At 39.8% G+C, this 26,222-nt stretch overlaps 1 protein-coding gene across 1 annotated transcript in view; it reads right to left on the reverse strand.

Annotated features, from left to right (window-relative positions):
• The window catches only part of LOC110153769 (retinoic acid receptor beta), a 165,450-nt gene extending 139,481 nt beyond the window's left edge, over positions 1-25,969 (reverse strand). Inside the window, exon 1 of the mRNA XM_020917690.2 lies at positions 25,783-25,969. Within this exon, the coding sequence (XP_020773349.2) occupies positions 25,783-25,969 (187 nt within the window). The remainder of the gene's footprint in view (positions 1-25,782) is intronic.
• Positions 25,970-26,222: the final 253 nt, after the last annotated feature.

Genomic DNA, 26,222 nt, shown 5'->3' on the forward strand with positions numbered 1-26,222 from the left:
GTATCGTTTGACACTTAACCCAAATTGTCTGCTATGTATTATCTACCTTCCCTAATTAAAGGTGCACTATGTAACTTTTCTGGTCTCTGTTGAGATACCTTGAAATTCTATAGTTTATTATTAAATGTATTTATTTCCATGGAGTGTAGCATCAGATTTACCGGTCAATCTACATTCCTACCCTCACCTATGAGCTTTGAGTGATGACTGAAAGAACAAGATCACAGATGCAAGTGGCAAAAATGAGTTTCCTTCACAGGGTGGCTGGGCACTTCCTTAAAGATAGGGTGAGTAGCTCAGCCACACGGGAGGAGCTTGGAGTAGAGCCGCTCCTCCTTCTCTAGAGGAGCCAGCTAAGGTGGCTCGGGCATCTGTTCCGGATGCCTCCTGGACACCTTCCTGGGGAGGTGTTCCAGGTATGTCCCACCAGAAGGAGGCCCCGGGAAAGACCCAGGACACGCTGGAGGGACTAAGTGTCTCGGCGGGCCTGGGAACACCTTGGGGTCCCCCTGGAAGACCTGGAGGAAGTGTCCAGGGTGAGGGAAGTTTGGGCGTCCCTGCTTAGACTGCTACCTCCTTGACCCCAGATAAGCGGAAGAAAATGGATGGGTGGATAGAGTCTAGCATTGGATTCCAGTGCTACGGGTCAGTTCTGCAGAAAGATGAGTTCTCGCATAGTAACAATGCATATTTTTTTAAGATATACAAGTTTAATGCCATATTATGGAACATGCAAGCAAAGATTACAACTCAGAAAAAAAGTTACATAGTGCACTTTTTTTTTGTGAGAAAAGGAAAAAGTCCCTGAAAATAAGAGGAAAAATCTTTTCATTTGTTTTGTGTTTTCATGATTTTTCTATTAAAAAAATCATATTCTGTTTGCAGAAAGTGAACAAATCAATTCAAGCACTTTTAACTTTAGATTCTCATAGTTCGTTTTTATTTTTTTTTAGATTAAGTATTTAGTCTGCCTCCTTCACTACAAACCCTCACATCCACCACATAAAAACTCCTTCGATTGGTTTCCTTTCATGCACCCTTTTAGCATCGCCGTCCACCCTTCTACATACATTTCAAAATAACTCAAGATTACTGGCAAACTTCTGGGCTACTTGAACACAAAACACACCGCTTTCTTCCACTCTCCCCATGCCGTTTATAAAAATAGCCAGACACATATACACTGGCGGTGGCCTCCATGTTGGTATAGTGTTGTTCATTGAGGTCTATTCAAATGCACATGCTCGGAGTGAGGGGGGGGCGGGGGGTCTAGACTTATCGCTCAGAGCAGACTTGGGCTCACACACATACATTAAATAGCTCCTTTGTGCAGGACTTAGCAAAACCAGTCATTTCCAGTCCACTACCTCTCATGTAAAAGGGGAGGTATAGTGTGGAGAAGTGGACTTTGGTACAGGCTATTTGCTGGAGTTTGGTTCTGTTTGTGTTGCAATGGAAGATTCAGTGGATGAATGTGTTTTGGGTCAGGCTTCGAATGAATATATTTCTGCTATTACTACTATTGCTAATAAAATTTTACATATAAAATTCTATCATGTACAATAAAAATGGAATTTAGAACCAAATTTAAAAAAAAAGAAAAAGAAAAATTGCAGATTATTTGTTGGCTAAATATAACAGGATGGTAATCAATATAGAGATTAAAGGTGCACAGTGTAACTTTTCTACTGTAAATTTAATGCCATACTGTGGTAGCCTGATTCACGGTTTCACTTTGTAGAAACCGTCTGACCTCGCAGTGTTAGAATTTGTTTGTTCTACAGTAGGTGTGTAGTTTTTTTCATTTAACCAATCGCTGCTCTTTGGTCGTGACGTAATGCGCCGCTAAAGGGGCTCACTGGTATATTAAGCTTTTCCCAAATCCCGTAGGAAGAAGGACAATAACGTCTTTCTCCTTGATAAAATTCACCAAACATTCTCTTTGTTCCGGCTTTAAATCCTCAATCTCGGGAATCGTTGCCAACACAGAATGTATGACTCTTCGCTGATTGGCTGGAGCCTGAACTCGCACTTCCGAGGTATTTGCGAACCGTGTATTCCGATTCCTGACCTAGTCACTGGAGAGAAATGAAATTGAGCGGAGACACTAGGTGACGCCAGCCTGGCTAATACTGCGGTACATTAAGGTGGCAAACCCATCACCAGAAAAGTTCCATAGTGCACCTTTAACTTTATCATTTGGGAGAAAAGAAAAAATGCATGAAAATAAGAGAAATCTTTAAAACACAGTTGAATTTACAGTCATCATGTAAAACGAGATATAGTTTGGAGAAGTGGACTTTGGTACAGGTTGTTGGCTGGAGTTTGGTTCTATGTGTGTTTTAATGTAAGACTTATTTGTGTTTATTTTCACCTCCATTAGCTGTGCAAGCAAATAAATAATTCAGAATAAAAATACATAACAATAAACAATAAGTAGACCAAGTAGACGAATATGTGTTGGGTTTCGAATTAATACATTTCTGTTATTACTAGGGATCTAATGACATCCAAATCTCTCAGGACGATTTTATTACAATGTGCATCTCACAGTATGATATTTATTGCGATATTTTAAAGAGGTAAATATAAATGTATATAGGGACACATTTCTGCTTTTAACAAACCGTGACAAGATTTTGGTGTGAATTATTTCCATCATAATCCCAAGAATTCAATGAAAAAACATATTTCTTCATGTTGTCTGCACTGAAATGAATCATGGGATATGTAGTTCCCTATGTTCATAAGCTGTTGCTACTATAAAATCATGCATTTAAACAGAGTAACTTATAATTTGATATATTGTGACAGTCCACGATATTATTGTGAGACTTCTGACGACACGATATCACAACATTTCGGTTATTGTTACATCCCTAGTTATTACTACTATTGCTAATAAAATTCTTCATGCCTATAATGTAGAATAAAAATGGAAGTCAGAACAAAATAAAACATAATTAGCAGATATTTTTTAATTTTTCTTGGATAAATATGACACGTCGGTTCGATTTGTCAGTGTAGAGATTAAATGTGCACTTTGTTTAAGCCCACTTGTTATCTCAACTGTTGTAGTTCCAACTATGTCAGGCTTTTTTTGGTCAAACTGAATTAAAACAAATCTCAGATTAAAGTCTAATTTGAGTAACAAAGCCTCAGACAGAGCAGTGCCTACAGTTAGTATCACACCCCCAAGGAATGTTGATGACACCAGTTGCAAAGTATCAACAGCATGTTTTCAGGAGCTCAAAGTCCCTTCACAATTTTGTACGTTATTTACACTTGGTGGTAGAGAGCAACTATTGTAGCCACATCTGCCCTGGGGTAGACTAATGGAGGCAAGGCGTCCAATCACCACCGTCAGCCCCTTCAACCACCACCAACACTCACCTCATTAAAACTATGCAAAAGTGTCTTGCTTAAGAACACAACAAAACTAGAGGCAGTGTTCACCCATAGCTGCCACTGTCCTTGAGTCTTCATCTAATTTGCAAATATATACATTGCGTTTATTTTAATGACCGTTTATGAATATCCGGCAAATTGTCCTTCTCTCTTTCTGAATTAAAAATCAGCAAACATTATAGCATTCTTGTTAATTCCATTTTCTTATTAAGTATTCAAACTTAAACCTGCGTTATATTCCAATCTTCTTATGTGCAAATTCTCTCTCTGCTCTTTAAATCTCCATAACTGAAGCGAACACATCCCTGAGAAGTTCACGCTGGCCTGGATTTGACTCTGCTACCACTCCCTACCCCCACTCTTCCTTCCTGTGCCACAGTCTTTTTCCCCTCCTCCATCTCACCCAAAACACTGAAATACAGATCTGCCAACAGTGTCCAAGCATGTCCTATTCATACTGATGTCATCAATATTCATTGGGGTTTGAAGCTATCTAGTGGCACTACTCTGAAGTTTTGTTTCTCAAGTTAGACTTGTGGGGCCCTCTCTTGCCCTCAGTCTCTAGCGCAAGTGTGGGGTGTGGAGCTCTAAACAAGAGGTGTGCCATGCCTGAATATCAGGTGGAGTGAAGCAGACTGAGGGCGTGGTGCACCAGAATCGTAAAAATAAATATCAGACTAGTCCACTGAAAAACAACATGTAACATGCTCAAGGCTTCTTTTATTTGGAATATATTAGGATGATAAATTCTTAACATTCAGAACATGTTCATGTGCCATGTGAGATGTTTGTGCACCGTCCGGATGCCCAGAGCACAGCCCCTCGCCTGCTTCCTGTATCGGCTCAGCTCTGCTCTATAGTTTGGTTTGATCTGGAAGTGTACAAAAGCTGCTCATTCACATGAGACCATTTAGAGCACTGTCCTTAAGTGTGTTCTTACCCTGTCGGATTTCCTCACATTCTCATACCCTTTCTGTCATCAGCTTTATTACCTCCGCCAAGGAGGTTATGTTTTTGCCGGCGTTTGTCTGTTTGTTTGTTTGTTTGTTTGTTTGTTTGTTTGTTTGTTTGTTTGTCTGTTAGCAACATAACTCAAAAAGTTATGGACCAAATTTTTCAGGATTTGTTGGAAATGTGAAAAGGAAGAACTGATTTCATTTTGGGGGTGATCCGGAAGAAATCCTGGATTCTGGATCACTTTGAAATTTTAGTTAACATTGTGGTAAATGGGGCCAAAAATTTTGTTTCTCAATATCTTGGTTAATTATTGACCAAACCCCATGAAATTTGACTCAGGGATGGACAATGGGATCCTCTTTCATATTCCAAAGGCTGATCCGGATCTGATCCAGAAGACTGATTTTATCGCAATTTATATAAAAAATGGGGGTAGTCCTTGGCAGAGGTCTGCGCTCTCTGAGTGCTTTTCTAGTTTAATTTTGTGACCAAATTATTCCCATTGTGCCTCTTTGGTTAGCTTATAAAGTTAGTCCAGTAGGTAGGCTACCATCTGAACCACAGAAAACTGTGCAAGGAGTCGTGGAGCAGCCAGAGCAGTGGAGCATATCTCATAAGTGCTGCTCTCTTAGCAGCAGCGGTCAGTAGAGCTTTGTTCAGCTGCTCAAGAGACGTATAGTGCACATGAGCACTGCTCTGTTCAGACCTGTGTGTCCTGCTCTGTCCGCTTATGGTGCATATCAGTCACTTGTGTGTGGCAAATGCAGGTTGTGCAGTCACCCTTCTCGTGCGTTAATGGTTTAATCCATGACTATGCGCAAAACAGTAACATCAGAAACATTGATATGACAATAAACAACTAAATGCAGTGGACACCGTGAGACAAGAATGTGAGCAGTCAGCAGATGCAGCAGTGGAAACTTGTACCTCATGTGTCAATGCTACCCGTTGTGCTAAGATTGACTTACCTGCATCTACAACAGATGTCCTGATTTTGTGCTGCTAATTTAACAAATCTCTCTCAAATAACATTACAGTCACAAGCTAGCTAACTTTGGCCAACAGTTTTTTCAGGTTGTCACTCTCACTAATGTGCCTGAATATTTAGGCCGAGTTCTTCTCTCAAACAGAAAACAAGGTTCATTTTTGTGATGTCAAGTAGTAATACAGGAAATGCTTCAACTCCTTACAACTTCACTAGAATCATCTGGACAATTTTCAGCCCTGGAATTTCCAATCTCTACTGAAGGTAAAAGGTAGCTGTTAACTTGAAAACTACCACTTCATGACATCACAAAGTGGAGCAGACGATTTTCAGCCTTGGAGATGTAGCCAGACAAATAACAAAGGATTACTCAAACGTGTGAATGAAACAAAACACTAACTCCAGGTATGTTCTAACATGACATTCTAACATGACTTAAACCTCAAGAGTCAATTTTGTGTAATATAGGACCTTTAAATACATTTTTGTGATACATTTGTAATTATATTTTCCATTTTCCAATAGCCTACACCTAAGTGTGCTGTCACAGGGCCCCGAAATACAAACAGTAGAACAGAATTTGTCCTTGCCCCATCTTCGAGCACTCATAAATAAACTCGCAGACAGCCCAACAAGCTGCTACAGGGCGACGATGAGGAGGGAGCAGTGGAAATAGTTGAGATAGGCCCCTGCGTTCAATCACAGCCTATTCAAAGAGAAGGTTGGGCTGTTGTGTGTACGCATGTCGGGCCTATTAATGAACATACAAAAGAGGCCATTGGGGTGATTTATGCTAGGCTACCGTGGAGAATGCACAGGGAGGGGAGGGTGTCAGCAGTGGTATTCAGACAGACAGCCAGGACAACAAGCAAAATGGAGGAGTTGTTTACAAAAGTTGTATCGGTGATTGGAATTTTAACAGATGCAAGTTCGAGAATGTACTTGTATGTTCTTGTATTGATATTTCGCAGCTGATGTCATCAATATTCTCTTGGGGTGTGATGGTAACTGTAGGCAAGTTCTGTCTAAGACCCCATCCACACTAGTACGTATTCGAGTCGTTTTTGTTGTGGATGCAGTGTTTGTCCACACTAATTCAATTGAAAACGGCTCCAGAGACGGAATGATCTGCTGCCGCCAGCTCCCATGAATTCATTTGAGTACGGATCTGATCCGGCACTGTGTGGACACCTGAAAACACTGATACGCTGATGTAGGCCTATGCACCGCAAAGTAATTCATCACCAAAACGCTAAGAGGCTAGAATATATGTCCATTCATATATACAGCCTAAGTGTATGACCTGCAGCCGTATAATGTCTGAAAAGTTTAACATGAACCATCTCCAACGTGACAGAAGCACAGAACAGACATAAGACACAAGAACACATATAATCCACTGAGTCGGGTCCTTTAGTCCGACAGAAGCTTAACCACATCAGCCAGCTGTTTTTTGAGTGCTTCGTTTATGCAAATTAGCCATGTGGTTTGAAGTTTTGTTTCTGTAAAACGTAAACAAATAGGCTCAAAACTGTGTGGATAGGGAAAGATTGTGGACACAGAAACAACGTGTCTGGACGCAAATCGTTTCTGATACGATGATACGCGGATTCGTTTCAGTGTAAACGTAGTCTAAGGCTCTGTTAGCGTTTAATCTGAGCTTTATTTTAACACAGTCTGACCAGAAAGAGCTGACTTAGTGGAAACTACAACAGGTAAGGGTTAGGGATTGTTTTTTTAGTTGGTCACTCTTCATTTGTTGTTGAAAATCAAACCCATAAACAGGACCATGAATGCTCGTGTTGATCACAACTTTCTGAAAATGTGCTGTTTAAATCCATTTTGTCTTTTTGCTTTAGTTTTCAGATCATCTAAAAATGTTTATGGCAGTATTTGGTAATGTGTGTGTTGTGTCACCATGGTAAATATTGAACATTTCATCAGATACTGATACTTGTAGGACACCCTGACGTGACGTCACCGCCAAGTATCAATTCACGGGTGAATCTGTTGTCTTGTTTTTTTCGCTTTAGAAAATTGTTATGGCAAACCTCTTTTCTTTTATCAGTCTGGAACCTATGGATAGATTGTGATTATATGTCCTGTTATATGCAATATTTTTTTCACATTAAAGAGAAAAAAGTATTTGTTTTAAATTGTTCATTTCTATGGCAAAGGTCTTAATTTTTTTGGATATACATATGATTTTGTGGTATTCTGACTGTGTGGGTCTATTTTTGTAGCCTGATTCATCAGCCAGGTTTCACTTCGTGGAAACTGTCTGACCTCGCAGCATTAAGATTCATTCGCTCGCTGCTATTTGGTCGTGACATATGTAATCTGTCGCTAACGGGGGCTAACTAGTTTATTAAGATTTTTCCCAAATCCCATAGGAAGAAGGGCATTAACGTCTTTCCCCTTGATAAAATTCACCAAACATTCTCTTTGTTCTGGCTTTAAATCCTCGATCTTGGGAATCGTTGCCAACACAGAATGTATGGCTCTTCGCTGATTGCCTGGTGCCCGAACTCACACTTCCAGGGTTTCTGCGAACCGCCTAGTGTATTCTGGTTCTTGATCTAGTCGCTGGAGAGAAATGAAAATGAACGGCGGCACTAGGTGGCACCAGCCTGGCTACTATTTTTGTACAGCATCCAAAACACTGTAGATCTAAATAATGGAAATAAAATAAAATTAAAACTGCCACCCCTCTTTCGCTATAACACACCAAATGACAAATACATTGTTGTGAAGAGATCTGAAATTCAGCAATAAATGGTCTAACACAATTTAAAAAATTAAAGCAGACCTGTTACGTAAAATGTACTTTTCAGAGTTTAACCATGTTATAGTTGCTTCCACCTCTCATTTACCCTCTTGAAGTTGTATTTAGAGTGATTCATGCATGAGCCATCTTTATATGTCATTGCTCCGATTTACCCGAGTTTTATTTTATTTATTTATTTATTTATGTATATATGACAGCGCACAATTTTTACATTAACCTTAACAGGAGAGATGCATTGTACCAGGTTATAGCACCAGAGCTAATTTCCACCTGTAGTCTCTGGGCAGGTCCATTGTTTGATTGTGTTTTAATTGACTGTCAACTGTTCTTCCTGGAGACCTATGTAACATGTTTTGGGTTGATGGAGGAAACCGGAGCAACTGGAGGAAACCCATCCAGACATGGGGAGAAACATACAAACTCCACAGAGAAAGATACAACCAGTGATGTGTACTTATTTCATTCTCCAATTTTATTTTTTATTAATTAGCAATATGTTTAGGATTAGGCAGCATTGCATTGTCATTTTGGTACAAATGAAAAAATAAAATGCAGCTACTATGATGTGCAACAAACCATCGGAGGTGTCTACAACTTCATGGCTCTTTGTTGTGATGACGTTTGTGACGTCAGCCCCACCACAGTTTTCAAACATGCAAGTTAGTGGACTTGTTTCCTTTATTCAGTCATTTGAGACCAATATTGTGATTTTAAACATCCAAATTATGACACAATGATCCACAAGTGGTATAGATTATGATTATGTATAGCAGACGCAAGTACAATATGTCTGCTATAAAACATTCAGTCTCTCCTACATTATGCAAATTCTGCTTACTCTGTATACAATTGCAATAGATTTTTATTGTTCAGTCCAATTGTTTACTTGGCATGTCGAGTGAGTTGGAGAAACCGGCTGTGTACGATGTCCTGAAATGATCAAAAACATAAATATGGCAACAAAACATCAAAATGTCTAAAATAGCGTTTACATTTTTTCTTTTTTTGTGTAGGATTCGGAGGAAGCAGACGAGACAACACTTCCTTCCTCTGTGGATAATTCATTTAGCCTGTTTGTAATGCCTGCAATGTATTTACGTACATGGGAATAACTGTCGCCATTTTCCTCCTAAATTAAAAGGTCAGTTTTCGGTTGCACCAAACAAGGCAAAATGTGAAAATGTTATATTATTGTTTTTAATCATGTATGTGTGAGTAATCTTGAATACTCAGCCTGTCTCCTCCTCAAGAACTCGAAACACTCCAGTGCATACATCTGCAGTGAACTTGGTCTGATCATTCCACCCACAGACATAAAGTAGATGCTAATGCTTTCATCCACTTCGCAATTCAGCAACTCTGGGAAGATTTTGGAACCTCAGAGTCCCCTGTATTTTTTCCTATAGCTGTTTGCCTCCTAAAAGCATGTTAAACTGGCATCTCAGCTATAAGTTTACAGATTTTCAGCTGAGATTTCCAAACTTGGGTGCTTCTAGAGACCACTAAACCTACTCATGTACAGATGAATTGACGTAACTCCAGGTAGCAAGTGATCGAGTGGTAGCAATGGGCAGAGATAGAGAATTTTGCATCTATGAATGTACACGATTCATCATTAAATTATCTTGCCTACAAAACATGTCTCCGTACTAGAATACAGTGTAATTGCATATCCAGGAAGTGTGCAGGAAGTATTGGCCGCTATAGTGTTGGGGTTTTTTTGCACCCAGCATCCACACACACAGCACAGAGCAGGACATATGAAGCGCAGATAACAAATTGTACGTAAAGCATATGGAGCAATTGGCTTAACTGTGACTACGTCAGGAAATGAGGAAAGACTGATGTGTTTACTCTGTCTAAAAATGTTGGTAGCAGACAGTATGAAGCCAAATAAATTACGACATTGCTTAAAGACATTAAACCCCAATCACACTGATAAACCGCTTGAGTTTTTTCAGCGAAAACATGCCAAATATTGCCAACAATCATCTCGCTTTGTCAATGCTACTTGAGTAATCCAGCAAGCACTGTAAGCATCATATAAGGTGGCGTACCAAATAGCAGAGGAGCTGATACTGCCGAACTATAACACAGACATCACTGTTAAAGACGAGGAGGACGCAGGAGCGGACCGCCTCATGACGCAGGTGAGCGCAGTGTGGAATACAGACGGACGCATGCCGTGTCAGGGGAGTTGCTTTGAAGACGCGACTAAAACATTTGCTCTTGTATGGAGGCGACTGAAGGCGAGGATACGATTTGTCCACATTTGGTAGTGGTTCTGTGGAGTGGGGGTTCGCGAAATGTTTTCTTCTTCCTAGGGGGAGTGTGACACAAAATAATTGAGAAGCACTGATTGGGATAATGTGCTCTCTTCTTTTGGTTCCTGTTAAAAGTCGCGCTGCAGAGTACTAACTGTAGTCAGTAAAGCGCATTTTGTGAGATGCTGGAATAAAGTGCGTTACACTAGTCCAGGCGTGATGAAATAAAAGCGTGCATGACTTGTTCAAAAAGTTTAAAAGATGAAAAAGACTTTATATTAAAGCCGCAAATAATAAAAGCTTGATTTTAAAACACCATTGATCTGCTTGTCACATTTAAAATCACTATCTAAGGTGACGCCAAGGTTGGTGACTGTTGGGGGGAACATAATTTTTGAGGTGTCCCACATCAGTGAGGGTACTGCCGGCCCCAAACAGTATCACCTCAGTCAAGTAGGGGTGTTCGGGGGCAGTGATCCTTTTTTCCAATAGGCAAGTAAATCTGGCAATCATTTGAATAAAAATGGTAAGAAAGGCCATATCTTTTAAAAATTTCTCCAAGTGGGAACAGGTAAAGTGCAAAAAGCATAGGCCCCAGGATTGAACCCTGGGGAACTCCACTAAGAAGAGGGGAAGATGATGAGGTGGAGTCCCCCAGCCTTACAGTGAAGGACTGCCCAGAGAGGTATGACCTAAAAACTTTTTTTTTTTTTTAGTTTATGCCATAAACTATTTAAAACATGAAATACAACTAAATGCTAAAACAAACTTGTCTGAAATTATCTAATTCAGTCGGGAAAAAAAGCTATAAATACTACAGGCACATTAGTTTACCTTTTTCTACACAACTGTTTTATATTGAGTCAAAATTATTCATTATTTTAGGTTTGGATTATATTTATTTATTTTATTTTATTACATTTTTTTGTGTGATATCCAAAGCAAATACAGAATATTTTAGTGAAGATTGTCCTTGCTATCTTGGATTATTGTCTCCTTTGGGGCACCGTAGTTTGGAATTCATATTATTACACACTGTTACATCTCATAGAGCCACTCAGAGCCGGTTGTCGTCCTCCAGCTACAAACCCTGTAATCATATTAGCTTAGCAGTTAGCCACTATAATCACACATGTTGTACTGCTCTCAGGACTCAGAACTATCCTCCCAAGTCTGCCCAATTAGTTTAGCTCATGCCTGGTCTGGCAACACTTGGTTTTGGCTGGGGGCGGGTTGAGTGAATAGCCACACATAACACTAAAAGAGAAGTACTATTACTACAGGCACACAAATAATTAGTAAAAAATAAATAAATAAATAAAAAAAACAAGATTTGATTTGTGAGTTAGAAACATTAAAGGGCCTATATGACGCTATTTTCTTATTATGTTATAATGTTTCCTCATCAAAACCATACCTGGAGTAGTGTTTTGTTTCATTCACACACATTTATCATACTAAATCCTGCATATTTAGACTGAGTTCTTCTCGAAAATGGAAAACACTGTTCCACCTTGTGATATGATGGTAATATATGGTAGTAGAGGAAACAATGTGTTTTTAAACTCCATATACCTTTTCATTTGGATGACTTCAGCTCTAGAATTGCCAATCTCTGCTGAACAAAATGTAAAAAGTAGCTGTTAACTTGAAAACTACCGCTTGACTCTTCTAACCCGCCATACTTCTTCATCATCACCACATCCCTGTAATAACACATATTGTCTTGGCTTGCAGACACAGACAGGGTAATCATATGAGCTCTCTTAGCCGCTCTCATCACATGTACAGCTCTGGGGACTTAAAACCTGCTCCAAGTCTTCCTACTTAGCTTAGCACACCCCTCATTCTCCCCTCACCAGGCCACGGCACGGATTGGCAATTGGCATCCCCAGTTTCCCGATGGTTTACATGCCAGATGCCCTTCCTAAAAACACAGCTGAAGACATTTTTTTATTTTTATTTTTTTGGCATCAGGCTGCATAATAAACTGCAATCAAATCAAAATTGTCTTACAAAATTACAATGGCTTAAAACTGTATAAAAAGTCCTCTGTAAATCATGAAATATTAACCTTGTGCTAACTGGACTGGCATGTTGGAGTTTCAAACTCAAAAGAATCCATCTTGTACACTGAAAAAACGAGAGGTTGCTCAAATTGCAAACTCACATTTGACAACAAGAATATGACTTATTTAAACATGTTTCAAGACATGTTTAAGACTTACAAAGGCAGTTTGCTTGTGGCTGATGTTAGACCTGCATGTTTTAATCAGGCTGAGGAAACATCACTTTGTTGTCATTTGTGAGGAAGTTCCTCTTCTGAGAATTTCCCTCCCCAAAACTTTGTGAGGGGAAATTCAGATGTAGCAGGAGAACCCTCTATAGTGCAGAGCAGGAGGACCATGAGAGCTGATCTGGAGGTAAGGCTTCTCAAAGATTTTATTTACTTTCTCTCGCCTAGAACGTAGTCATTGTAAACACATGTTTGTGTTGTTTTACTTCAGATTAGGGTTAATGTAAAGCTTATTTCCATGAAACAACAAACAAACTAATTGTTAGCCTCACTGTCCATCTACAAGAGTGTGACAGTTGTACTAAGATTTGAATGTGTTGCTTCCAGAGTCGTCTACAATCAAACAGTGACACCCAGAGCACTACTGTAGCTGTGGGTAAGTTCATGAATGTAATAGGTTTTGTTAGTTGTTTTTTGCACCATTCTGACATAAAAAATCTTGTTGTTGCCTAAGAACCAACAAAACACAGACCACGGATGAAGAAAGTAAGTAATACAAGCTCAAATTATTTTAACAGAATTCAACATAAACTTCTTTGTGAACATGTGTTTCTACAGGGTGATGAGGCAGGAGGAGGACTTTGTACCACATGCTCTAACTATCACTGCATTTTGAGGAAGAAAAGCAGCACATGAAGAATATTGTTTCTGTACAATAATAATGTTCACTGTCATTCTGTTTTGGTCCATTATCGTATTAGAGACTGTTTTTCACTGTATTTGTGCTCTCTGTGTGTTTTAGACAATGATTCTGTTTAAGACGAAACAGAACTGTGCAAAACTAAAAACTGCTTTTGTATTATTTTACTTTAAACCACTTTAAGGACATTTGATGTTGCATGTTCAAGTAACTGTGTCGACAGAATTTAATTACATATAAATGTAAAATTTTCATGATAAGATAACGTAATATGCATATTCAGCATGATTTGATCACATTTCATCCACATGAAATATTTATGTTCATGTTCTGAGAAAATTATGTGCAGAGGGAATCAAATACATTTCGAAGCCTTAACATACTTTTATGCAAGCAACCGCTTTCCATATTTTTTTAACACAAATCCAGTGACCTTTTTTCAGTTGATTTGTTTGAGTCCACACAAGCTTTGGTGTGGAGCAGAAATCATATATTTTACAATTTTAAAACACACACATGTTTTTGCATTTCAGTTTTTCTCAAATGTTAGAGAAGTCTATATTTCTTTCCCTTTATCTTTCACCCACCCCTTTACTATTTAGAGCAGTGCTTCTCAACTATCTCTCTCTTTTTCATACACACACACAGATAGATATATAGATATAGACAGATAGATAGACATAGTGGTCCACATTCAATAAATATGAATACACCCGAGTCCCCCTCAGCCCCCTGCTTCACACACACTGGTCTAGCTCACAGACACACTGTAATCATATGTGCTGTCCACAGTTAGCCCCTCTCATCACACATGTACAGCTTTGGGGACTCAAAACCTGCTCCAAGCCTTCCCAATTAGCTTAGCACACCCCTCCATCGCCCCTTCCACTACCACTACCACTACTGCACTATCATTTATGTATCAACATCCCTCGGCCAGGCCCCCGACAGCTGGGTAGATGGGATAGATGGTGCGCTCAAAGTAGACCAGTCAACCAGTCTCATTAAAACCAAGTCCAGATGTTAGCCAGATGTGCGCGAAGTCTACACTCTGAAGACAAAAATGGCAATAAAAAACATATTCACGGCTTCTTTTTGAAATGGGACACCGAGTCGCAAGTCATCGTAAACAAACTTGCCTCTGTATGGAATGTGCGGCGGTACGTACGTATGCATAGGATTTCCCGTTTGGCGTCTGGGGAGGGAGGGCCTTCGAAGAGGAGGGGGTTGGGGGGTAGACTCCCGGAGATGTGAACTGTGTTTGAACCGTAGGAGGCGAGTGCATGAAGAGGTCTGAAGCCGTGGGGGTAAAAAAGAAAGGAAAAAATCTCCCTTTTTAAAATCCGTCACAGAAGCCTACGATGGTGCACGATGTTCCGCTGTGTTATGATCAATGGAGTTTTCCTGTCTTCACTTTGTTCCATGGGCGTACACCATTTTAGTTCACGGGAATGATAAGAAGAGGCGTTACATCAAAGAGTAGCCTGTTCAACTTTTCCAGAAATTCAAAATTGTGTGTTTATTTTGGTTGATTTTTTCCATATACCTGATGTCAAATTGTGTTGAATGGTGTACGCAAACCCGTCCGTTCAACTCTTATAAAAGTTTGTTAACTGGAATAACACGGGGTGGTGAAGAGTTTGAGGTGGTTTTGATGGCCCTGCTGCTGCGATGAAGATGGAGGGGAAGACCAGTGAGTACATTTGTAGTAAAAAATTTGAAAAAAATTTTATTTGTAGAGCGCTGATCAAGAACTTTTGTCAGTTGTAACTTACGGAAGCCAAGAGGGGTCACAACAAACGCAAACGCTGCAACGAATACAAATGCAACAACACAACAAAAAGCCACAACAAACTAAAAAAAAGCCACAACACACCAAAAAAAGCCACAACGGAAATGACCGTGGGACTCTATTTTAATGCAAACGTCGCAACAAATACAAACGCCACAACACAAACACAAATGCCGCAACACATTAAAAAGCCACAACGGAAGTGACCGCGGGACTCTATTTTCCATCGGACGATCAAGCGGCAAGTGAAGAAGAAGAACTACAACGTGAAACAAATAATGATAAAACAATAAAATACTTTTACTTACATTTCCAACTTCTCCATTCCTTTACTTTTCACATTCTTCTTCACTTGCCGCTTGATCGGTTAGTCGGAAAATAGAGCCCGCGGTCACTTCCGTTGTGGCTTTTTGCTGTGTTGTGGCTTTTTAATGTGTTGCGCCATTTGCGTTTGTGTTGTGGCATTTGTATTTGTTGCGGCGTTTGCATTAAAATAGAGTCCCGCGGTCATTTTCGTTGTGGCTTTTTTTGGTGTTGTCGCATTTGAATTGTTGCGGCGTTTGCGTTTGTTGTGACCCCTCTCGGCCTCCGTAGTAACTCATGATCTTGTCCAGCTTTTGTAGATGAATAAGGAATTACTTTTTCTTTCCTCCTCGTTTCCTTTTTGCGGTTTCCTTCTAGCAGCAAAACCACCAGCCTTCTCAACCTCTCCATCTCCTCCTCTTCACCACCACCACTGTCTACACCTCACATACAGAGATTTGCACCAGTTACGTAATAAAAACCCAGAAATCTGTAGTGCGTTATTCGTTCTAAGCATTTCTGCAGTCAAATTACATTTACTATGAATACACGGATATATTATTTCTAAAAGGTTACTAATACTTTTTTTCATGGTTCATGCCTCTTGCTGTCAGCAGAGGAAACAACTGGAAATGGGGAGCTTGGTTATTATTTTATTATGTTAATGCTATACTCACCGAAACAACACTGTAAACTGCAATATCAAGGCAAGTTAAAAATACTTCAGTAGCAAGGACTACACCAATAACGACATAGAGCAAAAAAGAAGTTTATTGATAATGTACGAGGCGGGGCGGAGATGGCTGGGTTAAGACTTTAGGTGGGGGCTCCATCTCAATCTTCAACTAGCCCAACCGGAATGGGACCCCCCTCGTAGGCGTAGACGAACAAAATAGGGGGTGGGAGGGTGAGGTCGAGTTAGCCGAGACAAACTGGGATTATGGGAAAGGCAGCTACAAATCGACCACACCTTTAATTTCACAGAAGCCTAAGTGAGTTGTGGTTCGCTGGTGAGGAAGAGAGGGCGGTCGGGGCGTGGTCCTGCTCCTGAATCTCAGTTAATCATATTAACTCCACTTAAATTGAAAACATTTGACTTTATTTGAGTACCCTATATTTCAGACTATAAGGCGCACTTAAAATCCTGTAATTTTCTCAAAAATCAACAGTGCACCTTATGTATTAATTCTGGTTGTGCTTACTGACCTCAGACTGATTTTATGTGGTACACGGCGCTCAAAAATCTGTCAAAATGTTTTAGTATGACTTTGGTAAACTATGAAGCCACACCGCTTGATGGATTGACGGAGCATTACAGCTACCGTGGTCAGGAGCCTCACGGAGTAATAATCTCTGAAAGGTTTCACATGAACCATCTCAAACGCAATAGAAGCACCATCAGCACATCCTCTGTCACAGAAAGAACACACATATTATATGGAGTCGTGTCTTTTAGTCCGACAGAAGCTGACCACATCAGCGCACAAGGAGCGACCAGTTTTTTCAATGCCTATAGTTTATGGAAATGGGCCATGTGGTTTTAAGTTTAGTTTCTGTAAAACGTTAACAGATATGCGCAAAGCTGTATTAAACACATGTATATTTGAGTCCTAGGAAATTAAAAAACAAACTTCAATTATCCACCCACATTCACATTCATAATACACATTCACCAAGACAGGGAGGCAACGCCAGGCGAATTCCTCCACGATCTACCAATGGATCGTGGATGCCTGGGCTAAGGTATCAGTTTCAAGTGTTGTCTGTTTGTTTCGCGTACTGCACTTTATAATCCGGTGAACCTTATAGTCCAAAAAATACGGTAGATTCAACTTGACAAATAAAATGATCTAACAATGGAAAAGGGGTGTTTTTATTAATTCAAGCAACATTGGATTTTATTTCTTATTGTAAGTGCAAAGAGTTATTGTTTTTCTTATTTTAACTGTAGCAAGATGTATTTTCATATTTTAAGTACAAAAAGTCTTGTTCCACTGGCAGATAATTTTACTTATCACATGAAATTTGCTCAAATCATGATGAAACTTTCTTAATTCAAGTCATCTTAACTTGGCTAGATTTTAGTTTTTACAGAGAACGTATTTAAATGTTTGATAAGTTTCTGTTTTGTTTTTGATTCTCCGAGTTTACCTTCCCTTTGCTTCCTGTTCCAAGTCACTGTCACAACACCATCATCGTGCATCCCACTAATGAAACAACTTCACATTGCATCAGCTTTGTGAAGTTGTAGTACATGGTTTTGTTTCCTGCTTCTGTATTTGTGAAAAACTGCTTTGGAAGTGGTGCATAGAGCTTTCTGGGTGCGTAGGTTTGTGAGCTGAGCCTTGTACAAGAAGTATGGAGTCGTACTGCTAACCGTAAGGCGGGTTCAAATAGTGCCTGAAGAGATCGCGAGAATACTCAAACATGCGTGAATGACAAATAAAACCTCTTGAGAAAAATAATCCTAATATTCAGGAAGCACTTTTATTCTCCTCTCACCTGCCATCACTATTAGCACAACTCAGTCCATTCACCCCAAATTTAGTGAAGGAAGCATCCATTATTCATATTCTCCGCAAGTTGAATAAACTGCATGTGACCTAAATACAACTCAATAAAAACTCAAACAAAAAAAACACCCGTGACAGACAGTAGCAGCAGAGACGAGGAGCTGTGGAGGAGGGAGCCATTATTTTAACTGACACACACTGACAATGGAAATATACAGCGGTTGGTGCATTTGTCGGAGCTGGCTGGATTCATGGCTTTTTGCAGATGAGAAATGTCTTTTTATGTAAATGCAGTGGAGATAATCCGTCAAAGTGTGAGTGATTTGATGTTTTGAAGGTATACTTGTGTTTTGCAGAGGCAGGGTGGAGACAATAGACTCTACCTGTTTACAGACGCATGCCTCTGAGCTGTTTTGCAGACAATTTGAAGCATAGAGAGAATTTAGTGTGCACTATTTAAACCATTTGAATTTCGCTTTTTGATTTTGAAGGACCGAATTTTTGAGCTGGTTACACACATTTTTTTAATTATTATTATTGCAAGCTCAATTTTATTTTTTTGTAAGGTCATTATCACTATTATTAAAGGTGCACTGCGCAACCTTTATGTTGGAGGGTCTGCCACCTACTTGTCTCCTTGAAGGTGTTATTGCTCTGCCCAGAATGTTGCATGATGGGACATTAAACATATCCATCATCGTATTTTATTCATTACTAGTGTTTCTATTGCTCAAAAATCCAATCATTCCTTCTGTGGAGAGTGGCGCCAATCCATAGATCTGAATTGTAATGTTGCTTAGTGCTGTCACCTACATATTTACGTTGTGAAATAGGTTTAAGCTATACTGTGGAACATTGTAGACAAAGCAATTACATTTCCACAGAGACAATGGCAGTGCATCTTTAAGGGAAAACTTCTCTAGAGAGATATTTTCAGAGGCAGACATTTGTACATTTAAGAACCACTCAATTTCATTCATTTAAACACATGAAAATATTCACAATGAGCACAACAAAGATCTAAACTCAACTTGCTTTGCACTGTTCACAATTTTGAATTTGGGGATTTGGCGAGAAGTCTCGTAAAAAGAAAATTAGTAATATTGTTGTGTTTTGAGCAAGACACTTTACCCATTTTAGCTTTATGTGAATTTAGTGAGAGACACAGAGACCTTTAGTGAGGACCACAGTGGAGTGAGGACCTTTCTCCAGATCTGATCAAGCACTTGGAACACAACAAAATTCAAAGAGATTTCCACATGGATACAACATAAGTGTAGTGCTAAGTCTAAACCATGGTAGTTTGCGTATGAAAGTCATTGTATAGGCGTAAAACATTGAGTCTCTGCATGGAAATGTCAGCTCAGACTCCTTGTCACGTATGACTTTCTAATATTGGAATAAGTAAATTATTTGGACTTTATTTCTGTTCTGTATTTTATTTTATTTTTTAACAAACATGAGAGGAAAAGGTTGTTTTCCTCAACAGTCACACTTACACTTTCAGTAGCCTCAATGAAACAGTGAACTAAAGAAAATTCATAATGAACAGATAGTTTATGAAGTATGATTCAGGCTTAGGAACTACTTAATACCTCAACCCTAACTCCTAATTAAGAAGTTACTATGCCTCATTTCTTCCAATTATTCATTATGAATTAAGTATTTATTCATATTTTATTAAGGCTAATTAAGGTGTAGTTATGGTAAAGTGGTACCATGGTAACAAAGCGACAGTAAGTTTTACAGTTTAAGTTGTATCTTCTTTTCCCTGCTTTCTTTGCATGGTTGTCCCACGTCAGTAATCTCCTCATCGCAGTGATAACAGTATCAGTCACTGTGTAGAAGGTGATAGTGGAGTGGAGTTAGTCCTTTTAACCCTACCATGAACCTTAGCATGATCAGAATTCTGCTTACGTGAGGCGGCTGCAAACACGGCCTGAAATATTCATGCCTGGGTAAGATGTGAAGCCGAGTGTCTCCCTTTGATAAGAGAGAGCTGGTACAGGTACTCCCTCCCCAGGGTGCTCCGCGCAGATGGAGAGGTGTGTGTGTGTGTGTGTGTGTGAGTGGGGGGGAGGAGGGGCACAGATGGGTTGAGGGGGGCTGACAGCACCCATTAACCAGCGCTCTGACATGTCGGGTGTGTTTTTTTACACATACAACCTGTTAGTGAAGCACCGCGGGGACAGTACCTGCTGCAGAGTACTATTTACCCAAAGTAACAAGACATCATTGGGATTTAAGGTGAGATCTTCTTTTGGAACTCTTCTCCTGTGCTTTTATTCTCATCCATAACTTCTGATGCGGAGCAGGTAGAGAGAGAAAATATAATGCTACATTTTTATTAAGACAAAAACTCTATTGTTTTACTATTGTAGCATTTAACCAAGATTCATTTGTGCAATATGTGTGAGTTCACAAACACAGAGTGCATCTGGCTGGGCTCCAGCTGTTGCTTTCGCTCGAGCCACTTGAGGTTCAAATCCAAAACCAAACATAGCAAGATGGATGGTCGTACTTTAGCTTCTGTTAGCAGAAATACGGACAGTTTTGTTTTTGAAAAATACACAGACAGAAGCACTTTGTGCTTTTTTTCTCAACCGGATTTCATTTGAGTTAGATTTTTTTGGCTTGTTCCGCTGTCTGTTGTTGATGTGTAAAACCCAGCGGCGGGGGCTTGCTAGTCATGACTTGGACTCGAGCCAGACTTGAGTCACTATTTTTAGGACTTGGGACTTGACTTGATACAATGAACTAAGACCTGGGACTCGACTTGGACTTGAAGGTCAATGACTTGGGACTTGACTTCAGACTTGAGGGTTCTCCTAAAAAAAGCATGTTTTTTTAATATACTTTTCTCTTTATATTTGACACATGCGGTGCTGAATTTTACAGGAACAAACTGGAACATGTCCCAACCACTTCTGTATTTGTTACTTTGGATTAAACTGCAGTACTGTGATATGGTATCCCTACCAGTAGTATACAGCACAATGCAGTAAAACAGAGGGAACTACAAAGAACATGATCCTTCCTTTTCAGTGCAGACTGTTATTTAGCACTTTTAAATCTTAATTCTTTCTGTTTTGATTGTAATGATTCACATAAGATTTTGTCAAGACATTTAAATAAGAAAAAATTGCATTTCTACAACTCTTATATAAATACTTATATATAAATACACCATGACTTTTTAAGTATAATTTGGCTTCATATAAATTACAAAAATGTAAGGTATATTTGGTACTTTTGTTTAAAGACTTCAACTGAATTGAAGCTCAAAGCAGATGACTTGGATTTGACTTGGACTTATGGGCCAGTGACTCGAGACTAAACTTGGACTTGCCTGTATTTGACTTGGGACTTGACTTGGACTTAAGGTCAAAGATACTTACAAAGAGACTTGCAAAACAACGACTTGGTCCCACCTCCGGTAGAACCAGAGTGCTACACAGATTACTGGGCTGAGTCAGGTTAGTAACATTGGGTTGTTCAGCTCAAGGCGATGACTTGCTAAAAGTCCTTCCTATTCTTGCACGACTTGTTTTCCAGGTTAGGAGTTTGAACTACCCCATAAAACCAGTGGTCGATGGTTCAATCCCACACTCAGACCTGTGCATACTGTTGTTGTATCCTTTCCTTGGACAACCCACTTGAAGCTGTGTTATGACTTGATGCATGTTGCACAAAAGAGTGTAGATCAAACTTATCTCAGCTACATCATATTATAACTCAAAGCAATCCATCAAAACCTACACTTATGGGTTTGTATGAAATGTGAAGTGATTTACTCCGTGTTTGGTAAAGACAGAATCACTGACTTTGAACCAAACTATGAACAGAGAAGACCGTCATTTCCAATAGAGCCTTGCAACCGAACAAAGCTTTCAAATGTGATTGTTGCTTTGAACCAGCTCTGTTTCAAACACAGACCCATTGTTCCCAGCGCATGTGAGTTTGAATGACTTTACTGGATTCTCATTTTCAGTTAGCGATGCAGCCCTCAGTGAGTTTGACAGGGACATCATATTCCCCGGAGCTCCTCATTGTTTTTGGCATTTCCCAGTCCCCCGCCGTCTGAACCCCCCGGTGGAGGCTGGGGGGCACTGCAGACCCTAACCCCGGATTTAAATGTGTCCCGTGAGGATGGTACTACAAACGTGTTATTGTCAGCATAACTTTAAATTCAATTCTGCGTGTTTCATCTTGGACTTCAAATCAGACAAGCTTGGGGAGATGCTTTTGTCTAATGTTGTAAATAATATGAGAAATGTCAGCACCAAAGGACTGCGAGGCGACCGTCAGCTTCTCCAAAGGGTTCATGTGTTTGGAGATCCATAGATGTCGTTTTTGAAGGAATTTTGATTATGCTTCAACTGAGCTGTTTTGTTTTAATATAGAAGTTGTAACTGGTGTAACAGGTAAAATAGCTGTCACCTGTCAATCAGTTCAAAAATAGAAACTTATTTTTGTTGTGTTCTTTTTTTGGGACATTATTGACTGTTGGGGGTTAAGCATTCGCCTGCAAACCGAAGGATTTTCTGTTCAAAACTTCATTAAAATAATGGGATATTATCGTTAACATTGGATTCATGTATTGTACCGTCCCTTTTCAATGTAATTCTACTAAAATGTTATGCAATTTAGTACAAAAGGAAAAGCTAAGTAATTAAGACACTAACTGAACCATTATTTAATTTTTTTATTAAATTAAAAGTAATTGTTTAGTAATTTTCGGGGGGTTTGGTTTATGATTTTTCTCCCAATTTTAAAAGCAACAGAAAAAAAAAAAAAAAACTATTTCAAAACATTCTCAACAGGGATAGGTCACAGAGTGCATAAAGAGGTGGACAAAGGCCAAGGCCAGCAGTTATGAGGTGAATTTGGAGAGAAGTTTCATATTAGGAAGAGGAATTTATATATGGACAAAATAACAAAACAAAAAATGTTAGTTACGTCCATACACAGTTTAAGGCAGGGGTGGGCAATAATTTTTCCCATGGGGCCACGAGAGAAATAATTCAATTCTTAATTCAATTCTGCATAATATTATTTGTATTTCTTTATAAAAAGCAGTAAATAGTATTGTTTCGACAAGCTGGTGAGACTGGTAAGAGTTTATGTTATGACTAAGCAATGAAAAAATGAGGTTGCATTACAAAAAAATTTAATTAAAAAACACCTCTAAAATAAAAGCAACGCAGCTTTAGTCCATGCATGAGGTAAAATGATCAAATATGTTTATTGTGTAATTCCAAATGAGCTTAAACAGGTTGATCAGAGTCAACCAAAGAGCTGTATGTGGCCTGGGAGCTGTACAGTACAATGCCCAGGTCTGGTCTATGGGATATTTTTTATGTCAAGCCAAGTCACAATAAGAACACTTTTTTTTCAAGTGTTTTTAGTGCAATAAATACACCCTATATGAAACTATTTGCTTTTATTTTAGTATAGTGTTTGACAAAAAAAAAAAAAAAAGTTGTGTGGGGTTTTAGATAAAATCCACCATGATTAAAAATATGATTTTGTACAATAATACAAAATAAAATTCCTGAAAATCGCCCACTTACATAAATAAATACATCTCATTGGCTTTCGAACACACATTTCACTTTCGTATTTATCTTATGGTTCTTTTTAAATATGAAATCGCTTCACTTGACACTTCCCTCCGTGGTGTAAATGACTTTATGGGGGAAGGGGCGACCAACCAAGAAGAATAACAGCTCCTGACAAATACTCTGTTCCAATATTGAGGCTCTCCCTGTGAGGTGAGCTGGGCGCCGCTGTGCACATGAGAACACAGTGGGGGAGAGGGGAGAGAGGAGAGGGCCCCCCCGGGTACACCTGCCTTCTGCCGGTTTCATGTACGGCACGGGGGAGGGTGGGGGGAGGGGGAGAGCGCAGACCCAGACAACAATAGGTGCAGTCTATCAAAACATTATGGCACTGACGGTAATGGAGAGTAGGTGTTACAAAGAAATACTGCTCGGTTCTGTTTTGTAAGAATATTCAAATTTTTACTGTTGACAGAAATGAGCTTGCTTGTCGACGTATTTTGAGGGATTAAAGGTTTGAAAGCTGCTTGGTCAGTGTTTAGTGTCTTTCCTAAAGCACTGGAGAAACCTGAAAACCATCCTCGCTAAACAGTTCAGGAGCAATCGAGGTTCATTTTCAAAAGCTGAAACGTTAAAATAAATAAATAAAAATTCTTTGTGTTGCAGCGTTTAAAAGAAAAGAAATTGTACAATAAAATACTTGATGAAATTCACTCTTTTTTTTATGTTGCAGAAAATTGTAAGAATTGAAAAAATAACTTGACTGTTTTCCCCAAGGATCTCTGATCAGCCTTAAGCACTTGGTTGCCATATTATTAAAAGCATCTAACCCTCTTTATTTCTTACACTGAGCGTGCTTTATTTCTTGTCTTAATCCTGGTTTGAGCTAGTCTGATTCATCAGCCAGTTTTACTTAGTTTCACTTCGTATAACTCGTCTGACCTCGCAGTGTTAGGATTCGTTCGCTTGATGGTAGGCGGATACTTTTTATCATTTAACCAATCGCTGCTATTTGGTCGTGACGTATGTAATGCGCTTCTAACGGGGCTAACTGGTATATTAAGCTTTTCCCAAATCCCGTAGGAAGAAGGGCAATTCACCAAACATTCCCTTTGTTCCGGCTTTAAATCCTCGATCTCGGGAATCGTTGACAGCACAGAATATATGGCTCTTCACTGATTGGCTGGTGATCGAAATTGCACTTCCGGGGTTTTTGTGAACTGTCTAGTGCATTCCAATTCCTGACCTAGTCGCTGGAGAGAAATGAAATTGAGCGGAGGCACTCGGTGGTGCCAGCCTGACTAGGTTTGAGCCCAGTTTAGTCATGAAGACAACTTGGTTTGGCCCTGCTCTAATTCTAGTATAAATAGGCTCTAGTCACGCTTACGTCACAGACCAGGAAGACATTTGGAAACATGCGATGGCAACATCCAGCGGGCTCTGTTCGCTGTAGTAAGTCTGACAAAATCCATGAAAAATGAAAATGGCCCAGTTATGTCACTGTAGCGTTCCATTATGTTCAGCTAATCAACAATTACAACCATACCTTAATTTTCATCATTTCCACACTGACGCACAACTCCGAGCACATGGGGTACATGCGACTAGAAGACATGAGGACACCAAATTCAAGATTATTCCAAACAGCACATACGTATGCAGTCTTCATTTTACCGCTGATGGCATCAGTAGGTCGGTAGGTACCCTGGAAGTTGTAATCTCATCTTCTCAAACGTCTTCCTGGTTTGTGACGTAAGTGTGAATAGAGCTTATTCTGGTCTAGTCCAGGTTCAGTTCTGGCTTTAGTCCTACTTCATCTACACACCTTTTGGTCATAGTACAGTTGTCCTGTCTGCATCTCCAACCTTATGTATGAGTAATCCAGGACATTACTTTTTGTTTTTTTAGGAGACTCCAAAGCTCACTTGCAATTTTCGAAGGGGGGGTACGTAAGTCTCTATGGCGGAATGTTCAGGAGTGCTCATACAATGCACACAACAGCAAAAACTGTAAAAAAATGTTTCAAAATGGTGTAAAAACTCAAGAAAAATTACAAAATGGATCTAAACACTGTATGGATTAATATGGACTAAAATAAAGCTCTGATTAAAGTCTCACAAAGCCTTAAACAGAGCAGTGCCTACAGTTAGTGTCACACCCCAGGGAATGTTGATAAGCTGCAAAGTTTCAATACTCCAAACTCACTTTTTTTGGTGTCGTGTTTACATTCACAAAAGTGTAAAGATCCGAAATAGTGCATCGTTTCGTCACTCACCCACAGGCGAAGGAGTGCTCCCACTGCTGGACGGCTGTTGTATCTGCAGCCTCTGGGGGGAGGGGGGCAGCTGGGGCAGGGAGCTGATGACCGAGGGGAACAGGAAAGGGTACACCCCCGGACTGTAGCGCCTCATCTGGACCAGTGGGGGACTGCGGGGGGGCTGGGTGCGACTGGCGGTCTTCATCACGGCGGAGGCGAAGGGCGGGGTGAGGAAGAGGAGGAGTAAGAGGAAAGGGGGACACAGGAGGGTACATCAGGGGTCCCCCGAGGAGGATGGAGGCCCACACAGCACCTCTGCTCCCCACAGACACATGACAGAGGAGGGGAGGGGTCCGCTCATAGGTATGGCACACTGCAAGAGAAAGAACATTTGTGGTTATTTTCAAGAGATGACAAGAAGTTGATGAGCGGCAAGCTGTCAGTCATTGATCTTGAGA

Source organism: Boleophthalmus pectinirostris, unplaced genomic scaffold, assembly GCF_026225935.1.
Source record: "Boleophthalmus pectinirostris isolate CB_2022bp ecotype Guang Dong unplaced genomic scaffold, ASM2622593v1 HiC_scaffold_21, whole genome shotgun sequence".
Taxonomy (NCBI): domain Eukaryota; kingdom Metazoa; phylum Chordata; class Actinopteri; order Gobiiformes; family Gobiidae; genus Boleophthalmus; species Boleophthalmus pectinirostris.